Raw genomic sequence first — 21,197 nt, forward strand, 5'->3', positions numbered from 1 at the left:
TATAATGATATTCATTAATCTTTGTATGTATGACTCCAGAAATTAAAAATTGTCAAACTACAATGGTTAATAAATGATCTGGTGCCAGGGAGGGGTGGCACATGCCTTTAGTTCCAGCACTCAGGAGGCTGAGGCAGGCGCATCTTTGCAAGTTCAAGGCCAGCCTGGTCTACAGAGTGAGTTCAGAACAGGCTCCAAAGCTACACAGAGAAACCCTGTCTCAAAAAACAAACAAAAATCTGATTGTTCTAAAGTGCTAAAGGCAATATCTCAGAAGGAAGGCATTTCTTTATACATAAATAAAATACCAAAACTTGGTATATGTCATATTTTAAGAAGTAAATCTTAAGCTTGATAGGCTATCCATTTCTTTTCTATAGTAGCAGGCATGGGTAAAGCAACAGTCATAAAACCATCTTGTTTTTACTCAGTTGCTTATCTCAAACGAAGGTTGCCTACTTGTAACTACCAAGGAAGAAGTAATTACTTTTCTCTCTTTGATGAGAGAGAGACTTTGTCATATATATATATGGTGAGGATTGCTGAGGCAAATGATTTTTCAAGGTACAGAGACTATTATGGGCCAAGAAGAACTGAAGATCAGTCTTGCAGGATCATCTGTTCACTAATCTTTGAATCCTAGTTAATCATCTGGTTCATACCTCATGTGTACCCAGCACTGTAGGAATGCAAAGTATGACAGACTGATGTTTCTAATGTTATAAAAATGTTGTAAAAATGTGCTTTGAAGCTAAGTGAAGAGGTAAATAAAGATATAAATATTAAATATAAAAATTTACTAAGCAGAAGACTTAGTTATTGGGCATATCATTCTTCTCCCACTTTGTTACATCACTGACACCTGGGTCCCCTCCCATACTCTTCCTATCCACACCTCAAAATTCATGTCTCAGCTCCAGAAAATATACCATACATGCTTACTTATTGATTACATTCCAGGTCTTTAAAGTTAAATGAGAGATAAGTATAAAACATAAGCTTAATGTGCATTTGGCTTTATAGTCCAATGCAAGAAAATCTTCATAATCTTAGCATGTATTTTGACAGTACTGACAAGAATGAAATGGAATCTGTGGGAGGCCAGCTTCCACCTTTTACAGGGTTCCTATGAGGAGGAGAGAGGAAAAGGAAATATTAGATAGAATGATAGACCTAGCTGGTGAGAGGAAAGACAGAAACACAGGATAGTTTTAGAAGGACCTGGGTCAATACCTGACAGCCCAGAACTTTATTCAAAAGGGCTTTTTATAACAATGCCAAGGGGCAAGGCAAAAGACCTCCCCCTGCTAGATACAGCCAAGTGTAGACCCTACTAAACACCTGGTACCCAGGCCCGTGGTCCAATCATCCCCTTATTCAGTCCTGCTGGGTAAAGCAAGCTCAGCTATCACTAGGAAACCTCTGTGGGCTCCCACAGGAGCCTTCATACTACAACCAGTATGTATTAATTTCAATGAAATGGAACACCACCCTGTAACATATTCTACTATAGTTTCTGTTAAGTAGGAAAATTATTCTACACATTTCATCTGAACCCATGATATGGAAATTACTATTTGCATAGAATGTGAATGAGCATGTGTATTTAGCATTCATAGAGACAATCTATTTCTTATCATGATACAGCAATAAAGAGTGGCAATAACAGGGAGAGCTAAGCAAAGACAGGATGCTTCAGGCTGTCTGGGAGGAATTTCTGGTGTACTAAATTTACATAACTTTACTGACTCACACATTGACACTCAAGGATATCAGAAGGGGAAGCATCTGGAGGCTGGCATGTCGTCCTACTCCTGCAAGATTTCTGGGGAACTGTAGAACACTTATGTCTTAGGCTGCTTGAAATGCAGTGTAATCCTTAGGAAAGGAGACTTTATTCTCTAAGTGTTTAGCCTAGTTGGGTGCTCTTTGAGTCTCCTAGAAAGAGCAGAGCCCTGAAACATTATGTACGCTTCTCTCTGAGTGAAGCACGGACAAAGAAATGATCACTTTCTATTGTTCTCATCCTCAACAGGATATGCAATTAAGAATCACAGACAGTCAAAGAGTACATCTCTGAGCAACATCCATCAGAGTCTCTGAATATTTGGAATTGTTTTATCTCATAATTCCCATTGCATTGTCTTCATCTCTAGATGGTTCTGATGAACTCATTGAGAAGTAGAATGAGGGAGTGAACTCCTGGAATCCACTCTGAAGCTCAGCCTCTCCTGGATAGAGAATCTGGATTCCCTGGTCTGTAGTAGAAGTGAGAAGGTAAGGATCCTGAAATCTCTTGTGGTTGAAAGTCACACTCCAAGTTGTAGATACACTTTGGGAGACGCATAGGAAAGCAGAGAGAGGACTGGGGAGTTCAAAGAAGTCAGGGAATCCCAGAATGGCCTTTGGGACTTGGCTTAAGAGTACAAGCCATCCATGTAGGCAATCTATTAGAAGAACTCTCTAGGCTTCATCCTGTAAGATGAAGGTGTCTTGATTTAGAGACTGTGCCTTCCTGAGGAGACCAAAGTCTCTGCTTCACTTACTATGTTTTACTATTTAAAACCATTCTCAATTTTATTTATATTTCTTTCTGGTATTAGGCATTGGAGAGATAATGATTCCATTTGAAGGTACTCAAAAAATTATAAATCAATGAATTTATTACATTTGTAACCATAGTTGTCTAGAGTTAGGACATAAACTCAAGGGAGAATTTTTGTGTTTCCTACATTTGCAGGACATGTTCATATTTGCTATGAGTATGTATTAGTGATGAAAATACTCCATGCCCCTCCCCCTTTTTGGTTTTTCAAGTTAGAGTTTCTCTGTGCAGCCCTGGTTTTCCTGGAACTGACTCTGTAGACCAGGCTGGACTTGAACTCAGAAATCTGCCTGCTCTGTTTTCTGAGATCTTGAGGTACATCTATTCCCAGCTGCCTGAGGAACTGCCACGCTAATTTCCAATTTTATAAATGCCCTAAAATTTATAATTTTCAGAGAAATTATACTTTCATTAGTTGTAATTCATATGGACACAAAAGGACATGAAAATTATAAAGACTGTATTCTACACGCTATGTGTTTCATACAAGAAACAATGCTTTGGGCTTCCTTTAACATACAGAAAAACACATGTTTTTGAGGCTGGAGAGATGGCTCAGAGGTTAAGACTAAAGGCATGTGCCACCATCACCTAGCTGAAAATGAACACTTAAAAAACATTTATTCATCATGTATACAGTGTTCTGTCTGCATGTATGCCTGTAGGCCAGAAGAGAGCACTAGATCTCATTATAGATGTTTGTGAGCCACCATGTGGTTGCTAGGAATTGAACTCAGGACCTCTGGAAGAGCAGTCTTAACCTCTGAGCCATCTCTCCAGCCTCAAAAACATGTGTTTTTCTGTATGTTAAAGGAAGCCCAAAGCATTGTTTCTTGTTTGAAACACATAGCGTGTAGAATACAGTCTTTATAATTTTCATGTCCTTTTGTGTCCATATGAATTACAACTAATGAAAGTATAATCTCAAGCCGGGCGGTGGTGGCGCACGCCTTTAATCCCAGCACGCGGGAGGCAGAGCCAGGCGGATCTCTGTGAGTTCAAGGCCAGCCTGGGCTACCAAGTGAGCTCCAGGAAAGGCGCAAAGCTACACAGAGAAACCCTGTCTCGAAAACCAAAAAAAAAAAAAAGAAAGTATAATCTCTCTGAAAATTATAAATTTTAGGGCATTTATAAAATTGGAAATTAGTGTGGCAGTTTCTCAGGCAGCTGGGAATAGATGTACCTCAAGATCCAACTTGGAGATACAACCAAAGGATGTTTCATCATACCAAAGAGACACTTGCTCAACCATATTCATTGCTGCTCTATCCATAATAGCCAGGAATTAGAAACAACCTAAATGTCCCTCAACATGAATGGATAAAGAAAATGTGGTACATTCACACAATGGAATATTACTCAGCTGTTTAAAAAAAAAAGAAAGTCACAGGTAAAATGATGGAACTAGAAAAAAAATCCCAAGTGAGGTAACCCAGACCCAGAAAGACAAATGTTACCTGAATGTACTTTCTTATGTGTGGAAGTTAGCTGTTCAGTCAATGATAAGCATGGTACAATCTGTAGAACCACAGAGATTAACTGTAGAGTAAAGGAGTAGGGGTGGTGGTGGATAGATCTCCCCAGGAAAGGGAAATAGAATAGATAATTATGGATGGACAAGGGGAGAGGACTAGAATGGGAGGATTAATCAGGGAGAGGGAGGGAACAGGAAATAAGGGGAGAGACAGCTAAAATTAAGGATCATATAGTAGAAGCTTTATATACATTATATATGAAGGTGATCTAAAGGATATCACCAAATAACCATGGCGACAGAGCCCCAACTGGACATCCCTTGTCACCAAATGAAACTTCCAGTATGAGGAATGGGTTTAATCTAATTGAGTTTTTGGGCAAAGGGATCCCATGGATTCACCAAGCAACTCAGGGTGTTCCCATTACTATAGGATGCTTTTCACAAAATTGAGGTAAGGATCCATTGCTGAAGACATAACCTACACAAATCATTGAATATGGAGAAATTGAGCTGTTGCCTACATAAAGCCTTCACTCCTACGTTCTAGTGTCTTTGGTATAGAAAGGGACTCTGCATGCTACCAAAGAAGAAATGTAAACACAGACCCAGTTACCTTATCTCATAATATTATGTCATGGACTTTTCTTTTTCTTTTTATCTCTTTTTAGTCTCTCTCTCTCTCTCTCTCTCTCTCTCTCTCTCTCTCTCTCTCTCTCTCTCATTTTACCCTCCAGGTCCTTTGCATATATATTATGGCTTCCAGTTTTTTAGTTTAATGGGATTCCCTACTGTGCAAATGATTGGTCCTTTGTGACTATATCTCTTTTGTGTGCCTTTTGGGGGCTCTTTTCCTTCTGTTTTTTTTTTTCCTATTCTGATATGTTAGTTTTTGTTTTATCTTATTATATTATATTTTATTATTATCCCTTAGAAGCCTGTTTGTTTTCTAATGAAAGACAGGAAGAGGATGAATCTGGATGGGAAGGTAAGTGGAGCAGAACTGGGAGAAATCGAGGGAGAGGAAACTGTAATTATATATATATATATATTATTTTCAATAAAAGAAAAAGGAAAAAAAATCTTACTATATATTTTAGCCAGAAAGACAAAATGTTTAAAGCAAAGCAAGACAAATTAAAGAGTTTATAATTCTAAACAGAGTTTCAGGGAAACACACAACTTCAACTACTTGTTTTCCAGTACACAAGCAAGTTGTTACACATCTCACACTCACCATAGAAACCATGCAACCCCTCTTGACCAACTCTCTTTGAACTGTTGGCCCCAGTCAGGTGCTATTGTTGTCTCTTGAGAAGACATGAGAAATGTAGCTTCACCCTAGATAGGGCACTGATGACAGACCAAATGATTACATCTAAGTCTGTGTTAGAGAATCAATGTTATTGGGGTTGTTTACATGAATAAAGAGAGGTAAGAGTTATTCATAGGTGCATGAATTATTCAAATGCAGCTCCATCCCAAAAGGCCCACTCAGCATGTGTGAAAACTCATGCTGCTTCCCTAAACTCTCTGGACAACTTACTGGTAGCTTGGGTCTTTGGCATGTATCCATAGCAATCATTACTACTTAGAAAACCTTAGGAAAGGCCCTGTGAATCTCCTAAATGTCAGGAACTTCCTGAGACTTATGAGTTTTATGTACTTCCTGAGTCTTTTCAGTTTAATTTATGAGTCTTCCTCTAGGAGGGAACATTTCCACTTTAAGAAAGTAACTGCATGAATCTTGATAGTATTTACTGTTTGAAGAGCAGGAAGGTGGGAAATAAATATTTGAATGTACAAAGCCAACAGTGCAGACAGCATTAATTTAAGTAAAATATTTATATTATGTGATAACACTGATTATTTGCTTTCAATGGATATTTAAAACTTTTGTACATAGAGTACATGTAGAAATTAACCATAGTATTTAATTGAAAGTAACAATACACATAAAACCTATAATATAAAATAATAACCTATAATACAAAAGCATAAAATGGAAGGGTGTGACCACTGCTCAAAATAATCACTGAAAAGATTTTTTTGAAATATTTTTTTTGAGAATATCATGCACTAGATTTTGATAATATTCTTCCCCTTCTCTCAACTCCTCTCAGACCTTCCCTCACCTCTCTCCACCTAACTTCATCTTCTTTCTTGCTAACCAGGGAGATTTGTAAAGGAGCCTTTCCTCACTGTAGGAGAAACACCTAAGATGTTGGGGATATATCTTCAGGCTAGCATGAGAGAAGTTTTCTGGGAAGAGAGTGGTGGTGCAGTTTTGAGCTATTTATTCTGAATGATTTTGATTTTTAAGAGTTATTTGAAATGATTGAATCAGAGAATAGAAGAGGCAGCATTTCTGATAGGCTTTATTTGTCGCAGCTGTTAGTGTTGCCTTAACTGAGGCATAGGGCAAAGAATGAATCAGGATATCCTGGTTCCATGTCCTAGCTAGCCTAAATCTCCATGCTCAATGAGAATCACCTATATTCTCAACTTCTTTGTGTTCTGTGTTTCTCTAAAAGTGTCGTGATTCTTTGACTACCAGTGTCATTATGCAGTACAATCAACCCCTCATGCCTGACTCCTAGTCCATCAGACTTTGGAGCTCAGGTAAGCTCACTATGAAAATTATTCAGTTGTGAAGAGTCTGTCTTTACTCACAATATCCTATCTTTGGATATCTAGCCTTGTATATTTGAGAGCACTGATACTGATAGGCATGTGGACCTGGAAGTCAGACTGGCTAAGGCAGAGCCCAATCTGCACTGCTGTGTGGAATGTACCTATTCAAAAAACAAATGATGATGGAAACTTCTTCATGTTTTCTTTCTTTCTTTTTTTTAAATGATGTCCAAATGAAATGATCCATGAAAAATTCTGAAGTAAGACAGGCCCATAGGGTTGAGGAAATTGGCTTAAACAAGTTACCAAGGCATTCCCATAATGTACTTCCTTATGAGCCAACCTGGAGTCTGTCTGAAGGCTTAGCAACAGGTGCTGGCAGAGGTCCTGATTGTGCCCAGCCAATAAGGGATGACCACAAAATGCCACTAGATTGGGACACAGCTTGGGTGCTAGGAGGAGGGTATATAAAACCTTCCCTGTTATTGGATAAATGAGTCTGCTGTTTGCCTTCAACTGACTCCTGGTGTCTGTGCTGTTGATGCTGCACCTTCTCACCCCCTCCCCCAAGGGAGCTGTTAGGATGGATTCAGCAACATTGTTCTATCAGTGTGTAGTATTTGCCATTTAGTAAGTGACTAACTCTGTGTGCCTTAATTTATACACCTTTATTAAGAGTGGGTGAAATATTGATTAACCATTGAACAAAGAGCACACAGTTGTTTTTTTTTTTTTAAACACACCAGACAATTGTCTTCATGGTGACATAACAAAAGACTCTGTACATGAAAGTCTATTCCATTTCAAGATGGGAGAGAAAGGAATTATAGGTAACTTCTTGAGAATACAATTGAAATTTCTGGGACTGATCTCTAGTCTGCAGACAATGGTTAACTAGATCAAATCAGCAAAGCTCAACAACATACTACCAGGCTGCAGAGCCAGCTACATACTAGCACCATCTTGTAAAGCTTACTGTCAGGGCTGAGAAATGCCCTAGAGGGTTAGTGACATGCATCTGCACCATAGAAATGCTGATGAAGAGATGATGGGAAGTCACATATAGAGAGAGCCTATACACATGTATAAATCCTAGGTCATCATTCTGCTGAATCCTTAAACTACCCAAATTGTTTAATCTGGTTTTTACTTTCAGCTTATTCCAACAGACAATGCTCATGCTTACCCCATTGATGAACCAGGGTGTACCAAATCTATAAACAATGTTAAAGCTCTTTCAATATCTGTGGGTTTTGAAGAAACTGCTGAATAATTCTTAGACTGGGCAAGTGTAACTGGAAGAGACTGGTAGAGTTCGACATGGGGCTTTGGGATCATTGCCTTTGAATGTATCTTGTTTTATTCTTAATCTTATGTATTTTTCAAGGTTATGTATTTAGAATTTTGATAGAATTTATTCTATTTTGGGGACCCAGAAAATGAAATATTATATAATTTTGTAGCCAATAAATTCAACTAAAAATAAAAACAATTATGTCTGATAAAACCTCATTTCATAGAAAGCCAATCAATGCACCACATGTAGTATTTTCCCTACAAATGAAGAGAAAGGGTGTGGTCAGACGTTACTAGACACAGATATGAAGGCAATATAAACTTTTCTGGATTTAGGAAATAATTGGGGACCAATATTAGAGGAAACTACCGAGCTTTTTGGTTCAAACATCACACCAACTGGGAATGAGTTTCTTTGCACAGTGCCCTCCTGAGAGCACCCTTGACTTCAGCATTCCTCAGGCTGTAGATCAGGGGGTTCAGCATGGGGTTGAAAAAACTGTAAAACAGGAAAAGGATCTTCTGCTGCTCCTCAGGGTGCTGAGACTTGGGGGCCATGTACATGACGATGGCGCTGCCAAAGAAGAGCCCGACCACACAGAGGTGGGAGGAGCAGGTAGAGAAGGCCTTTCTGCGGCCATCCCTTGACTGGATCTTTAGAATGGTCATCAGGATGCGTGTGTAGGAGACTAGTACAAAACACAGGGGGCCCACTAAGATGAATACACAGGCTGCAAAGATGACAACTTTGTTGAGTGTTGTGTCAGCACAGGCCAGCTTGAGGACAGACAGGATTTCACAGAAGAAGTGATTGATTTCATGAGGTCCACAGAAGGGCAGCCTCAGGATGAGGACTAAATGGACCAGAGCCAGGAGGAAGCTAAATATCCAGGAACTAACAGCCACTATACTACACACTCTCCAGTTCATGATGACAGTGTAGTGTAGGGGGTGGCAGATAGCTACATACCGGTCATAAGACATCACCACAAGGAGGAGACATTCTGTGTGTGCAAAAGCCAAGAAGAGAAAGGTCTGCGTTGTGCATCCAGCAAAGGAGATGGGCTTCTTTTCATCCAAGAGGTTCACCAGTGTCTGTGGCACTGTGTTGCAGGCATAGGCCATATCAACAAGAGCCAGGTGGGAAAGGAAGAAGTACATGGGAGTGTGGAGTCTGGAGTCCAGGCAGATAATTCCAAGGATGGTCCCATTCGCCAACAGAGTGAACGTATAGAAGAGGGAGAAAAGTAGAAAGAGAACTAGATGAATCCTTGGGCCAAGACAGAATCCCAGTAGGATGAACTCTGTGACCATTGTCTGATTTTCTTCCATTTCTCTGTGAAGGAGAGATAGAGAGTACTAGGAGACATAATCATGCTAAAACATCTGTTTTATTTTTTTATTTCATGAGGATTTTTTGGTATGGAACACTTTTAAAATATACTCTTAGAAATTTATTCAAGTAAATTAATTAACAAAATATTACGTATCAAGTAGTTACATTGTCTGTCCATCTGCTCAAGTTTCAATGTTGGCATTCAATTTCAGAAGGGAAATATATCAGCAATTACTGACCTAGAATCACTGGCACTGATGTAATTAAGAACTACCAAACCTATATCTACAAAAGTATCATGAAATAGAGTGTTTCAGAGTTTCACATGTGCCACTCTGTTAGTCAGTCACTGGAGCAAGAATACTGGAGCTTTTAGAAGAATAGTGTCAGGAAAAAAAAAATAGAGAATTATAGAGAATGGAGAATGCTTTGGTAGAAATCAGATTATTGTTACAAAAACTTTAAATAGCTATTTATAAATATTTAAATTGTAACTGGAGTATAGAGGCTGTTTTTGATGGGCAATAATAATTGGGTGCCTTATGGAGGAGAAGGTGAAGTTTAGCACATGCACACACTTGCAGTGTTAGTGAGGAGAAAGTTGGTAGTAGAAATAGTATCTAATTATAGTTCTGTATGGAGTTATATATTTCTGTATTTTTATTTGTCTAAAACATTCTCTCTCTCTAAATATATAATCTAAATAATATATATGCATAGAAAATGTGTATCATCGTTTTGATAAATGAGCACAAATCAATGTTTGATAATCTGGTAACTAGATCACTGAAAGGATTATTAATTCACTATACCTATTTTTCTACACATAGAAAGTAGGGAAGTTTTTTTTTTTCTCAGTTGCATGATGTTACAGTACTGGACACTGAATTAGTCTGGATTTGTATTCCTAGGAACTCCCAGGGATTTGGAGGGTGGCCCTGATTTGGGATTTTCCAAATGTGCTGTCTGTTTTGACTTCCCTTTCTTTGTTTTATCAGAATAAGAATAGTCTGAAATGAAAATAAGGAAGAAGGATACTCATTATTTTTAAAACTTGCAAAAAAGGTTACATTTTATTAACTTATTCTTATCATGTCTGTGTGCAGAGGTCAAAAGACAATTTCCAGAAGCCAACTCTCTCCTTTCACCATATGGGTTCCAGGGAAATGCACTTGGATTGATGGGCTTGGCAGCAAGCTCCTTTACCTGCCCAGTCATCCTGCCTGTTCTACTCTTTTTATTTTAATTCAATCCTTTCTATTTATAATGAATACCATATGTGAGAACCAAAATTAAGTAATTTGCTATTTAAACCAACAGCAGAAAAGAACAAGATCAGCATCAAGAATTATCATTATCTGTAAGTAGGAAATTCCAAAACTATCGACAAGTTGATACTTCAGTTGGTCACTTAACAGAAATCTGAATGGACTAATTAGGGATAAAATAGTCTAAAAGACTGGCCTTTTGCTTTTGCTTTTGGACCACAATTTCTTCACTAAGCCCTGTTGAAATACAATGTGGTTTCTGATGAGAACTTTGCCAGCTGGTGAGAATTTATCCAGGCAACATAATGTGAAGCTTAGCTACTTTCCCAATAATCAGTGTTAGAAATGACACAGATATTAGCTAGTCTCCAGTTTATCTGTCATCTGTAGCAAGGGGTATATGAATAAGCATTTCTTGAAGAACTGGCATAGGAGACAGAATTGGGTTCTTAAAGAAACAATTGTAAAATTCATTATTGAGAATAATGACCTATAAGTGGAAAGGCCACTACAGTTGTTGGACATAATCCCCCAGAGGTGGGGCTGGAGGATCTGACCAACCAGTGAGCTCAAATGTAGGTACTTTCATGAAATACCTGTCTGGAAAATGGGTAAAAAGAAGGGAGGATATGGATATGGATATGGATATGGTGTGTAGACACCATGTCTATAAGGCAGCATTTGAAAGTTCATGTAAAATGGCCTTTAGGAGAGGGGGACAAGGGAACTAGGAAGAGCAAAGATACAGGATGTCTGCACTCCACGTAGATGTGCTGGTGACTGGTCATCTATCACCTTACCTGGGATGATTTCTGAATAGCTCTTCTAGCTGTCATTTCATGTTAATTACAGTCTTGGGTAACGATCCCTTTTCTTGAACAGGTGACCATACAAAGAAGGAATGAATATGTGAATAACAAAATTGTCTGCTTGTATTGCACTTTCATCTTGAATTTTAAATAAAGAATATTTGGAAGCCGGGCGTGGTGGCGCACGCCTTTAATCCCAGCACTCGGGAGGCAGAGCCAGGCGGATCTTTGTGAGTTCGAGGCCAGCCTGGGCTACCAAGTGAGCTCCAGGAAAGGCGCAAAGCTACACAGAGAAACCCTGTCTCGAAAAAACCAAAAAAAAAAAAAAAAAAAAAAAAAAAAAAAAAGAATATTTGGATATTATGGCTTATGTGTTGTGCATTTGTGCTTTGATGGTGCATAAAAAAAAATTTCCTGAAGAAAATTTCCAAAGATTGATCTAGAAAGCAGGGACCACATTCTAGACCAACGTAACCCCTTTAATACTATACCTTGCCAAAAAAATGTTCCCTTACTAATGACAACAGATGCTGTGCCTACCTTCATAGAAGCATTATTGATACATGGCCAACTTACATTGACTGAAATAATCTAAATAATATGTACATATTTTAAAGTTCCAAGCATGACAGGCTGATTTAACAAAAGGTTAGTATTATAATTTTTAGAGTGAAAGACTGTCTCTATTTAATTATTTAATACATAAGGCATAGGAAAATTTTGAACTATAGTTTTTTTTATAGCCCCAGACAGAGGAAGATAGAAAGGTCAGATGTATTAGTATCCTGCTAGCACTATTGTTTCAGTCTTGATTACTCTACAGCAGTGGAGCATATTTGCCCATTTTGTATCCCAGACATTTGTTAAATGACAAGTACATAAAAACGAACAAACAACTAATTTTTGTCTTCTTATTAGATCTAGCTTCTTTAACAATATAGTTTCTAACAATTAGGTTAAATCAGCTCCTTCTTTCTGTAGGAAACAAGCCCTACAACCTAGCAATACTTCTTTCTTGTGTCTTGTGTTAAAGTAAGATCTTTAACATTTGGTAAGATCAACTAAAGGTTTTGCAATGTGTTAAACACTTAAATTTAATATTTATTTCTCTTATATTTTTATTTGGTAGCTATTTGATATACCTAATACTAATAAAAACAATTAATGGAAGCTAATTATCAAGATATCTGTAAGGACTTCCTACTGATACGTATTTCAGGTGCAAATGTGAATTTCAGATATTGTGACGTACATTAATCTACAAATGTGTGATTTCAAAATTTAGAAGTTGCCAACCATTTATCCAGTTAAAAAGCCATCCAATGACTTTAACATTCTAGAGTAAATATCTAATTCAGAAACATGAATTTGTTTTCTGTATCAACAAAGCTTTAACATTTAAACACTCCATATTTAGAAAAGCAAATCTCAAAGTTTGATAGATATCTGTCTCTTCTCTGTAGTGGCAGACATGGGCCAGACAGAATTTGTAATATGATTCTCTGTTGTTTACCAATTATTCAGCTCAAATAGAAGCCTGATTACTTGTAGGTGATGAGAAAGAACTGAAAACTAATTGGTTTTCTTACTCACACTTTCATAGAGACTTTGCCAGGTCATCTTAGTCTGAGTCTATTGAGTGGTATCTTATGCATGAAATGATATAGGAATACAAAGTAGGGCAGGTTGACGGAACCAGTATTGTGGAGACTTCATTGCAAAATTATCTTCAATTGAAAGAGATTCATATAAAGGTAAACTTTAAACACCAAAACCTTCTAAACCAAAAACCTTGAGTTTTTCAACATTTCTTCCATCTCTCACTTTGCAATGATGGAGACACCTGACACCTATGTTTCTTTCCATAACCTCTGAAGAAACACATCCTGCTGGCTACAGAAAATCTAACATGTACATATTTGTTCAGTGCATTTTAGATGTCTGAGTACACCCTTAAAACTATGTACAAAGAAAGGTACGTGTAAGACATAGACTTGACATTCATTTGCCCTCATATTCCATTGGAATAAAAACATTTTCATAGGCTTAGCATGTATTTCGGCAGGGTTGACAAGAATTAAATGCAACCGTTATGAAATAACCTGCATATATTAATTTTCCTGAAATGGAACATCATTCTGTAACTTATTCTATTCTTCTATTATAATTTTTGTTAAGTAGGAAAATCATGTCACATATTTCATCCAAACTTACAATGTAGAAATTACTCACATACAGAATGTGAATAATGAGCATGTAAATTCAGCATCCATAGAGACAAATGATTTCTCTTCCTGATTAATAAAGAGCGGTAATAACAAAGGAAGAGCAAACCAAAGCCTAGAAGCTTTAGCCAGCCAGGGAGGATTAAGGTAGTAAAGTCAGGAAACCCTCTTATCTGAACATTAAACCCAAGCATTTCAAGGGGAAGCTGCTGGAGGAAAGCACAGATCCTGTCTCCTCAGATCTTCCATGGAGCTGCAGAAATCTCCCTGACTGAAATGTAGCCACATCCTCAGGAAAGGATATTGTATTCTCTCAGGGCCCAGCCTAGTTGATAGCCCTTGAGGAGTCACAGGAAGGGCTATGCCATGAAATATCCTGCACGTCTCCCTCTGCTAGAAGCAGCAACAAAGCAATAGTGTTTTTCTATTTCTGTTCTTATCCCCAGCACACAATTAGGAAACATAGCCACCGAGCATACCTCTGAGACTACAGCTCTCATTAGCATCCCTAAATACTTCTCACTATTTGATCTCATAATTTCTGGAATAGCATTGTCTCCAGTCTCCATGGGATTCTGGTAAGCCTGCCAAGAAGCTGCTGGCATCCAGTCCTCAAGTCAACCTGCTTTGGATGGAGTTTGGGTGCCCCAGGCTGAAGCACACATGGAGAAAAAAGTCTCTGAAACTCATCTGATTGCAAGTTGCACTCCAAGGTGGGGAGGTGCTGGAAAAGCTGCCTAGAGAGTCATAAGAAAGACTGGGGAGTCCAAGGAGGGCGTAAAGTATTCTAGAGAGGCTTTTGAAGACCTGCTTTAAGGCAGAACCTTCTAAGGCAGGAACCACAAATGTAGGTCATTGCTTGGAAGTTCTCATTCATCTCCTTCTGAGACTGTCCCTTCCTGGGAGGATTGTAGCCTCCACAAGGTGGCTTCCCATATGAGTTACTGTCTCTCACAGGAAGATGGAAGATGATTCTAGAAGCATTTTCATTTTTATTTATATTTTATTCTGATATTAAATGTTGGAGAAATAATAATGTAGTCATACTGAACTTCATAAACTAGTGAGTTTATTACATTGTGATCCTGATCTTCTGAGGTTAAAGCAAAAACCCAAGGCAGATGCTTACATCTTTCCTATCTTTGCAGGTAATGTCACCTCTATCATGAGTATGTATCCATGATGAGAAAACATACTGTTTTTAGGGAAGCCAAGCAATCATTCCTTATATGAAAAGCCTCTATGCATAGAGGACACTCTGAGAGGACAGGGAAGCCAGATCAAGTTCATGACAGGCTCCTAGCAGCCCTGCCAGAGACCAGGCCTCAGTTTTGGCTTATTGGAGCTGGCTAGAGCTGAACAAGCAGTTCTTGGGAAAACTACAACTCAGGGATAACCAATCAGCAGGCACCCCACAGCCTTCTGCTAGATAAAGACCCTACCCTGCCATTGGAAAGTTCCTGACCACTGGAGGCACTTAACAATCTTATAGACTTTTTGTTTAAACCCACCAATTAGCCCTGAGACTAATCTCTCCTTCCTGGAATTCCCCTAACCCTGCTTAAGGAGGCTGTGAGCTTCCCTCATGGTCACCATTTGCTACTTTGTCAGATGGTTAGACCCCAACATATAGGATATTTTTTAATAAATGCTCTTGTTGATTGCATACATGACTAGTGGTCTTTTATGAGACTTCTCTTGGACCCTAACACACTCCATAAACATTTTATCTTCTTTTTGCATCCAGGAGATATGCAACTAATGTAAATAAAACTCCCATGATAACTGTAGATGAATTGCTAAATGGTCTTATTCAAGAAAAACCCAGAGCCAGATATTGGGGTGAAAACCTGAGAGATCAGAGGAATAGGAAAAGCCACAAATTCACTTCACCTTACCAACTCTGCAGCTTCCAAAGAGACCTATTTACTGTATACCCACACTTATCTGTCTTTCTGTTCTGCTATCTTATTTGCTCTCTGTCCAGCTATATCACTTCCTCTTCCTGCCCAGTTCTGTCACTTCCTGTCTGTCTGTACAGACCTACAGACCTCTATGGTTAGTGCTGGGTTGAAAGGTGTGTGTCACCACACTTGGCTCTGTTCTCAGTGTGGCCTTGAACTCACAGAGATCTGAATGGATCTCTGCCTCCCGAATGATAGGATTAAAGTTGTGTGCTACCATTGCCTGACTTCTGTGTCTAGTATAGTGGCTGGCTTTTCCCTCTGATCCTCAGATAAATTTTACTGGGGGACACAGTATATTGGCGGGCACAATACGTCACCACAGATAACTATGAGGATCACCATATAAACAACCAGTCATAAAGAGTCATTCTAGAGCCAGGCATTGGTGGTGCACATCTTTAATCCCAGCACTTGGGAGGCAGAGGCAGGCAGATTTCTATGAGTTGTAGGCCAGCCTGGTTTATAGAGTGAGCTCCAAGACAGCTAAGGCTACACAGAAAATCCCTGTCCCCCCCCCCCGCCCCCCCGCCAAGAAAACCCCCAAAACAGAAATAAACAAATAAAAGTCATTCTAGTGGAAGAGACTGAACATTTGAGTCGGGTCAAGGCAAACACACAATTTCATAACAGCAAACAAAGGGAAGTTTGGGAAACACACCATCCAAATCACACCTTTTCTAGTGTCTGACAAGATAGGAAGATCTCGGCTTCCGCAAGCTGTCACTGTGAAACACAAACACATGGCAGACATAAACACGTGGAAATTAGAACAACACAGGAAGCAAATGTTAATTGAAACAAATATGTTTATTAATGTTTGTATTATTTTTAACCACATAGAAATCAGAAAATTGTCTCTATGCAGAAATAGCCTGAAAATCTGTCTAACAGAGTCTTATAGAAAACATTTCTATATGATCAACACATATTTGAAGATATAAACCTGAAAAATTAGAGGATAGTAATTAAGTTTTATGCTTGAAATGCAACAAAAACTGAAACTTAAAAAAAAGAGTCCTGAAGGACATAACGCCAATAGCTAGCACTATGACTCGAATTGTTATGTTCTGTTGGAAGTAAACTGAGACAGCATTTATCTTGTGTTGACTTTCCCTGGGAGATGTAAACAAACATTCATTTGCCCAGGTAGGGCACAGACAACAGACAACAAAACAGATCCACCTAAGTCTAGCTTAATGGACCAGTGAATTTTGGAGGGTTTCTTACAGGTGTGTGGATGACTAAAGGGCAGCCTCATCTCTGAAGAGCCTCCTCAATAATGGGTAAGGACTCAATGAAAGCTGCATCTCTAAAACTGTCTACATGACTTTCAGGCAGTGTGGGTGGACAGTATCACTCCATAGCTGTTGTTACTATGTGCAACTCTGGAGAGGGGTTTTATTTGTCTGTTAAGTTTCAGGACCATCTTGAGACTTGTGAGTTTTGAAGTCTTCCTGCGCTTCATCAATTTAGTTTATTTTCTAAGTCTTAAGGGCACTCATTGCAGGAGGAAATACTTCCATTTGAAGGAAGTAGCTACTGAGTTTCTGGATAGTATTTACTATTTTAAAGAATAAAAATGTTACATAAGTATAGGAATGGGTAAAGCCAACAGTAAAGTCAGTATAAATTGGAATACAAATATAATTTATGTGCTAACATTATTTGCTTTTAATGGACATTCAAAGATCTTATGCTTGAAGTACTTCTAGAACTAACCATGGTATTTAACAGAGAGTAATACACATAAATCCTAACTAAAACAGGAGGATATGATCAGTGCTGAAAGAAAAACATCATCAGAGCAATCTGTAAAGGAGCCTTTCCCTACAGTGGGAGGGTCTATCTTTTTTTTTTTTTTTTTTTTTTTGTCTGAGACAAGGTTTCTCTGTGTAGTTTTGGTACCTGTCCTGGTTCTCACTCTGCAGACCAGGCTGGCCTTGAACTCACAGAGATTCTCCTGGCTCTGACTTGGGAGTGCTGGGATTAAAGGCGTGAGCCACCGCCTGGCTGGGAGGGTCTATCTTCAGGGCAGCAAGACAGAAGTGTTCTGGGCTGAGCGTGCTGGTGCCGTTCTCGACTGTGTGTCCTGAGGGATTTCACTTTCAAATGTCAGGTGTTTATTTGGAATATATAGATCCTGGGAATAAGACACAGTGTTTGTGAAAGGGTTTATTTTTCTCGGCTGCTAGGGTTGCTTTAACTGGGACAGAGGGCAAATACAAGTGCTCCTCATTACAATGTGCAGCTATGCCTGGTAATAACCACCAATACAAGGCTGCATCACCCAGCCCTTTCATTTCTAATGTAGGTCATGTTTTTCCCAAAGGGGATATAATCCAAATAACCTTGAGCAACTCTTGAGGCTGTAGTGGATATGAAATTGGAATCCTGAATTATACCTAATCAGTCAGAAGCAGAGGTCACAACTGGAGCTTGTCATTGCAAACTGAAGAGGGGGAGTCTTGTGAGAAGAGCCATTAACTCATGAGACCTGACACTATCTAGTACGGATAGTTGTTAGAGTTCAGTTGGAGGACATGCAGCTGGTGTTTGACAGAAAAGGGATCGCTTGGTTTGTGGGGAAAGTCCTCATATGGTGGATTGTTGGGTGTGTGAACATAAGAATGGGAAAATAGCCATACTCTGTTCTTTGATAGATAGAGTCTAAAAATCCAAATGAACAACACATACATTAAGAAAATACTTCCAATATTTGCCTTCATGGTGGCATTTAGAAAGACCAGAGACATGAGAGTACATTATATCTCAAGGCAAACTAAAAAAACAAAATGATTTCAGGGACTAGAGATATGGCTCTGTGTGCTAAGTGCTTGCTACATAAGTATGAATACTTAAGTTCAGATCCTCAATGCCCACAAAAAAAAAAAAAAAAAAACAGGCATGGTTACACACCAGTAACCCCAGTGCTGCAGAGGATTCTGGACGCTGGCTGGCTAGTTAGCCTAGGTAAAGCAGCAGGCACCAGATTCAGTAAAGAGATCCTGTATCAAAAACTGAAAGGGAGATCAGAAGAGGAAGATACCCAAAGTTGACCTCTGACCTACACATGTACACAGGCACACACACACACACACACACACACACACACACACACACACACACACAGAAGTACACTCGTGTATACATGACACATGCATATATATGAGTATACAGGAGTGTACACAAGCAGACAGGAGAATACATGCGCATATACACTAAATGATTTCATAGATAACTCATTGAAAAACTACCTGAAATATTTGGGGACTGAATTCTAGTCTCTAGTTTTTAACTGAGTTGCAGAGCCAGCTAGGTACCAGCTCTATCCTGCAAAGCTTGTCATGGAGTGGGGTGTGATCTTGGAGGGCAGCGGCAGGCATCTAGACTGATAGAAGTAGAAGAGCTGATGGAAAGATGCTGGGGAACCATGCATAGAAAAGTCTGCAACAGATATAAATCACAATTCATCATTGTACAGTTGTAGAGGAATACTGCACTACCTAAGCAGTTTAACCTTGTTTCATTTTCAGTTTATTCAAGGAGACAATGCTCACATTTACTCTTTTACTAGTTACCAAAGAGTCAGTTGAATCCTCAATCTGTAAATGAAGCTTCAATGATTTCACTATGATCTTAAAAAAAATACTCCCCTCTTCTTCCTCCTAAGTGCTTGTTTTAATTCTGTTCCTTCACTCAGAAAAGAAGTTAAGATCTTAATATGAGTCAATAATTTTAATATGAAAGTTCTTGGTCTCACAAAGCACAAATGACTATGTATCCTCAAGTGTTTCCTAGACTAGGCAAGTACAATTGCAGAATGGACCAGTGTGTGATGGGATTTCTTTGGGTATAGCTTGTTTTGCTTCTATATCCTATGGAGTTTGTGAAGATATCTAATTACCTTAAAGGTTTGATGACATGTAATGTTTTGAACTAGAAAATGAATTAAAATACAATAACATAATAATAATAATAGTATTATCACCACAAAAATGATTATTATATAATAACATTATATAAATCCATAATCAATTCAATTGGAAATTAGTTATGTCTGATAAAACCTTGTGTCAAGAATACAACTTATTGCCAGGTGGTGGTGGCACACGCCTTTAATCCCAGCACTCTGGAGGCAGAGCCAGGAGGATCTCTGTGAGTTCAAGGCCAGCCTGGTCTACAGAATGAAATCCAGGACAGGCACCAAAACTATAGAGAGAAATCCTGTCTCAAAAAAAAAAAAAAAGAAGAATATAGCTTATCTATTTTTTTCCCTCCACACCTGCAGAAGAAGGATGTGTTTTTATCATCAGTCACAGAAAAAAAGACAATGTGGATATTTCTGTATTTAGGTAACAGCTGGGGGCTAATATTACTGTGATTCAAACATTACACCAACTGGGAATGAGTTTCTTTGCACAGTGCCCTCCTGAGAGCACCCTTGACCTCAGCATTTCTCAGACTGTAGATCATGGGGTTCAGCATGGGGTTGAAAAAACTATAAAATAGGAAAAGGATCTTCTGCTGCTCCTCAGGGTTCTGAGACTTGGGGGCCATGTACATGACAATGGCACTGCCAAAGAAGAGCCCGACCACACAGAGGTGGGAGGAGCAGGTAGAGAAGGCCTTCTTGCGGCCCTCCCCTGACTGCATCCTCAGAACAGACACCAGGATGCGTGTGTAGGAGACCAGCACTAAGCATAAGGGTCCCACTAAGATGAACACAGAAGCTGCAAAGATGACAACTTTGTTGAGTGTTGTGTCAGCACAGGCCAGCTTGAGGACAGACAGGATTTCACAGAAGAAGTGATTGACTTCATGAGGTCCACAGAAGGGCAGCCTCAGGATGAGGCTCATATGAACCATACTAAGGAGGGAGCCACATGTCCAGGATGTGATAACCAGAGCAGCACAGTCTCTCCAGCTCATGATGGAAGAATATCGAAGTGGGTGGCAGATGGCCACATACCGATCATAGGACATTACCACAAGGAGGAGACATTCTGTGTGTGCAAAAGCCATGAAGAGGAAGGTCTGCGTCATGCATCCAGCAAAGGAAATAGGCTTGGATGGATCTAGAAGGTTCACCAGCATCTGGGGTACAGTGTTGCAGGCATAGGCAATGTCAACGATGGCCAGATGACAGAGGAAGAAGAACATGGGGCTGTGGAGTCTGGAGTCTCCACAGATTATTCCAAGGATAACCCCATTCCCCAGCAAAGTGAAGGCATAGAAGAGTGAGAAACATGCAAAAAGAATTTGGTGAATCTTTGGGCCAAGGCAGAATCCCAGCAGGACAAACTCTGTGACCATTGTCTGATTTTCCTCCATTTCACTATGAAAGAGAATGCAGAGAACTGGGACACAACTGTTTCAAACAGAGGTGTCAATTTTTTGACATTGTCACATGACTCTGCCATCCACAGATGTGTTGGAAACAACTATTGTTTACTTGTCTTAGGGGTGGAATACTATTAACAACCTCCTCTAGGAACTTATTAATTAAAAGTAAATAAATAAATGCCTATAAAACTAAATTATCTATAAGCAAAATAACTAGTCTGACATTCAATTTTTAGAAGA

General features: G+C 39.1%; 2 protein-coding genes across 2 annotated transcripts; both read right to left on the reverse strand.

The window, feature by feature from the left end:
- Positions 1-8,399: 8,399 nt before the first annotated feature.
- Positions 8,400-9,341, reverse strand: LOC102911199 (olfactory receptor 2A1/2A42-like). The gene has a single exon (XM_016003599.1). It carries the CDS (start codon positions 9,339-9,341, stop codon positions 8,400-8,402), a length of 942 nt encoding a protein of 313 aa, XP_015859085.1.
- Positions 9,342-20,003: 10,662 nt separating this feature from the next.
- Positions 20,004-20,945, reverse strand: LOC102911507 (olfactory receptor 2A1/2A42-like). Its single transcript, XM_016003600.1, has one exon. The coding sequence runs from the start codon at positions 20,943-20,945 to the stop codon at positions 20,004-20,006; it is 942 nt and encodes a 313-aa protein (XP_015859086.1).
- Positions 20,946-21,197: the final 252 nt, after the last annotated feature.

The sequence above is a fragment of the Peromyscus maniculatus genome, chromosome 3 (assembly GCF_049852395.1).
Source record: "Peromyscus maniculatus bairdii isolate BWxNUB_F1_BW_parent chromosome 3, HU_Pman_BW_mat_3.1, whole genome shotgun sequence".
Classification (NCBI taxonomy): Eukaryota; Metazoa; Chordata; class Mammalia; order Rodentia; family Cricetidae; genus Peromyscus; species Peromyscus maniculatus.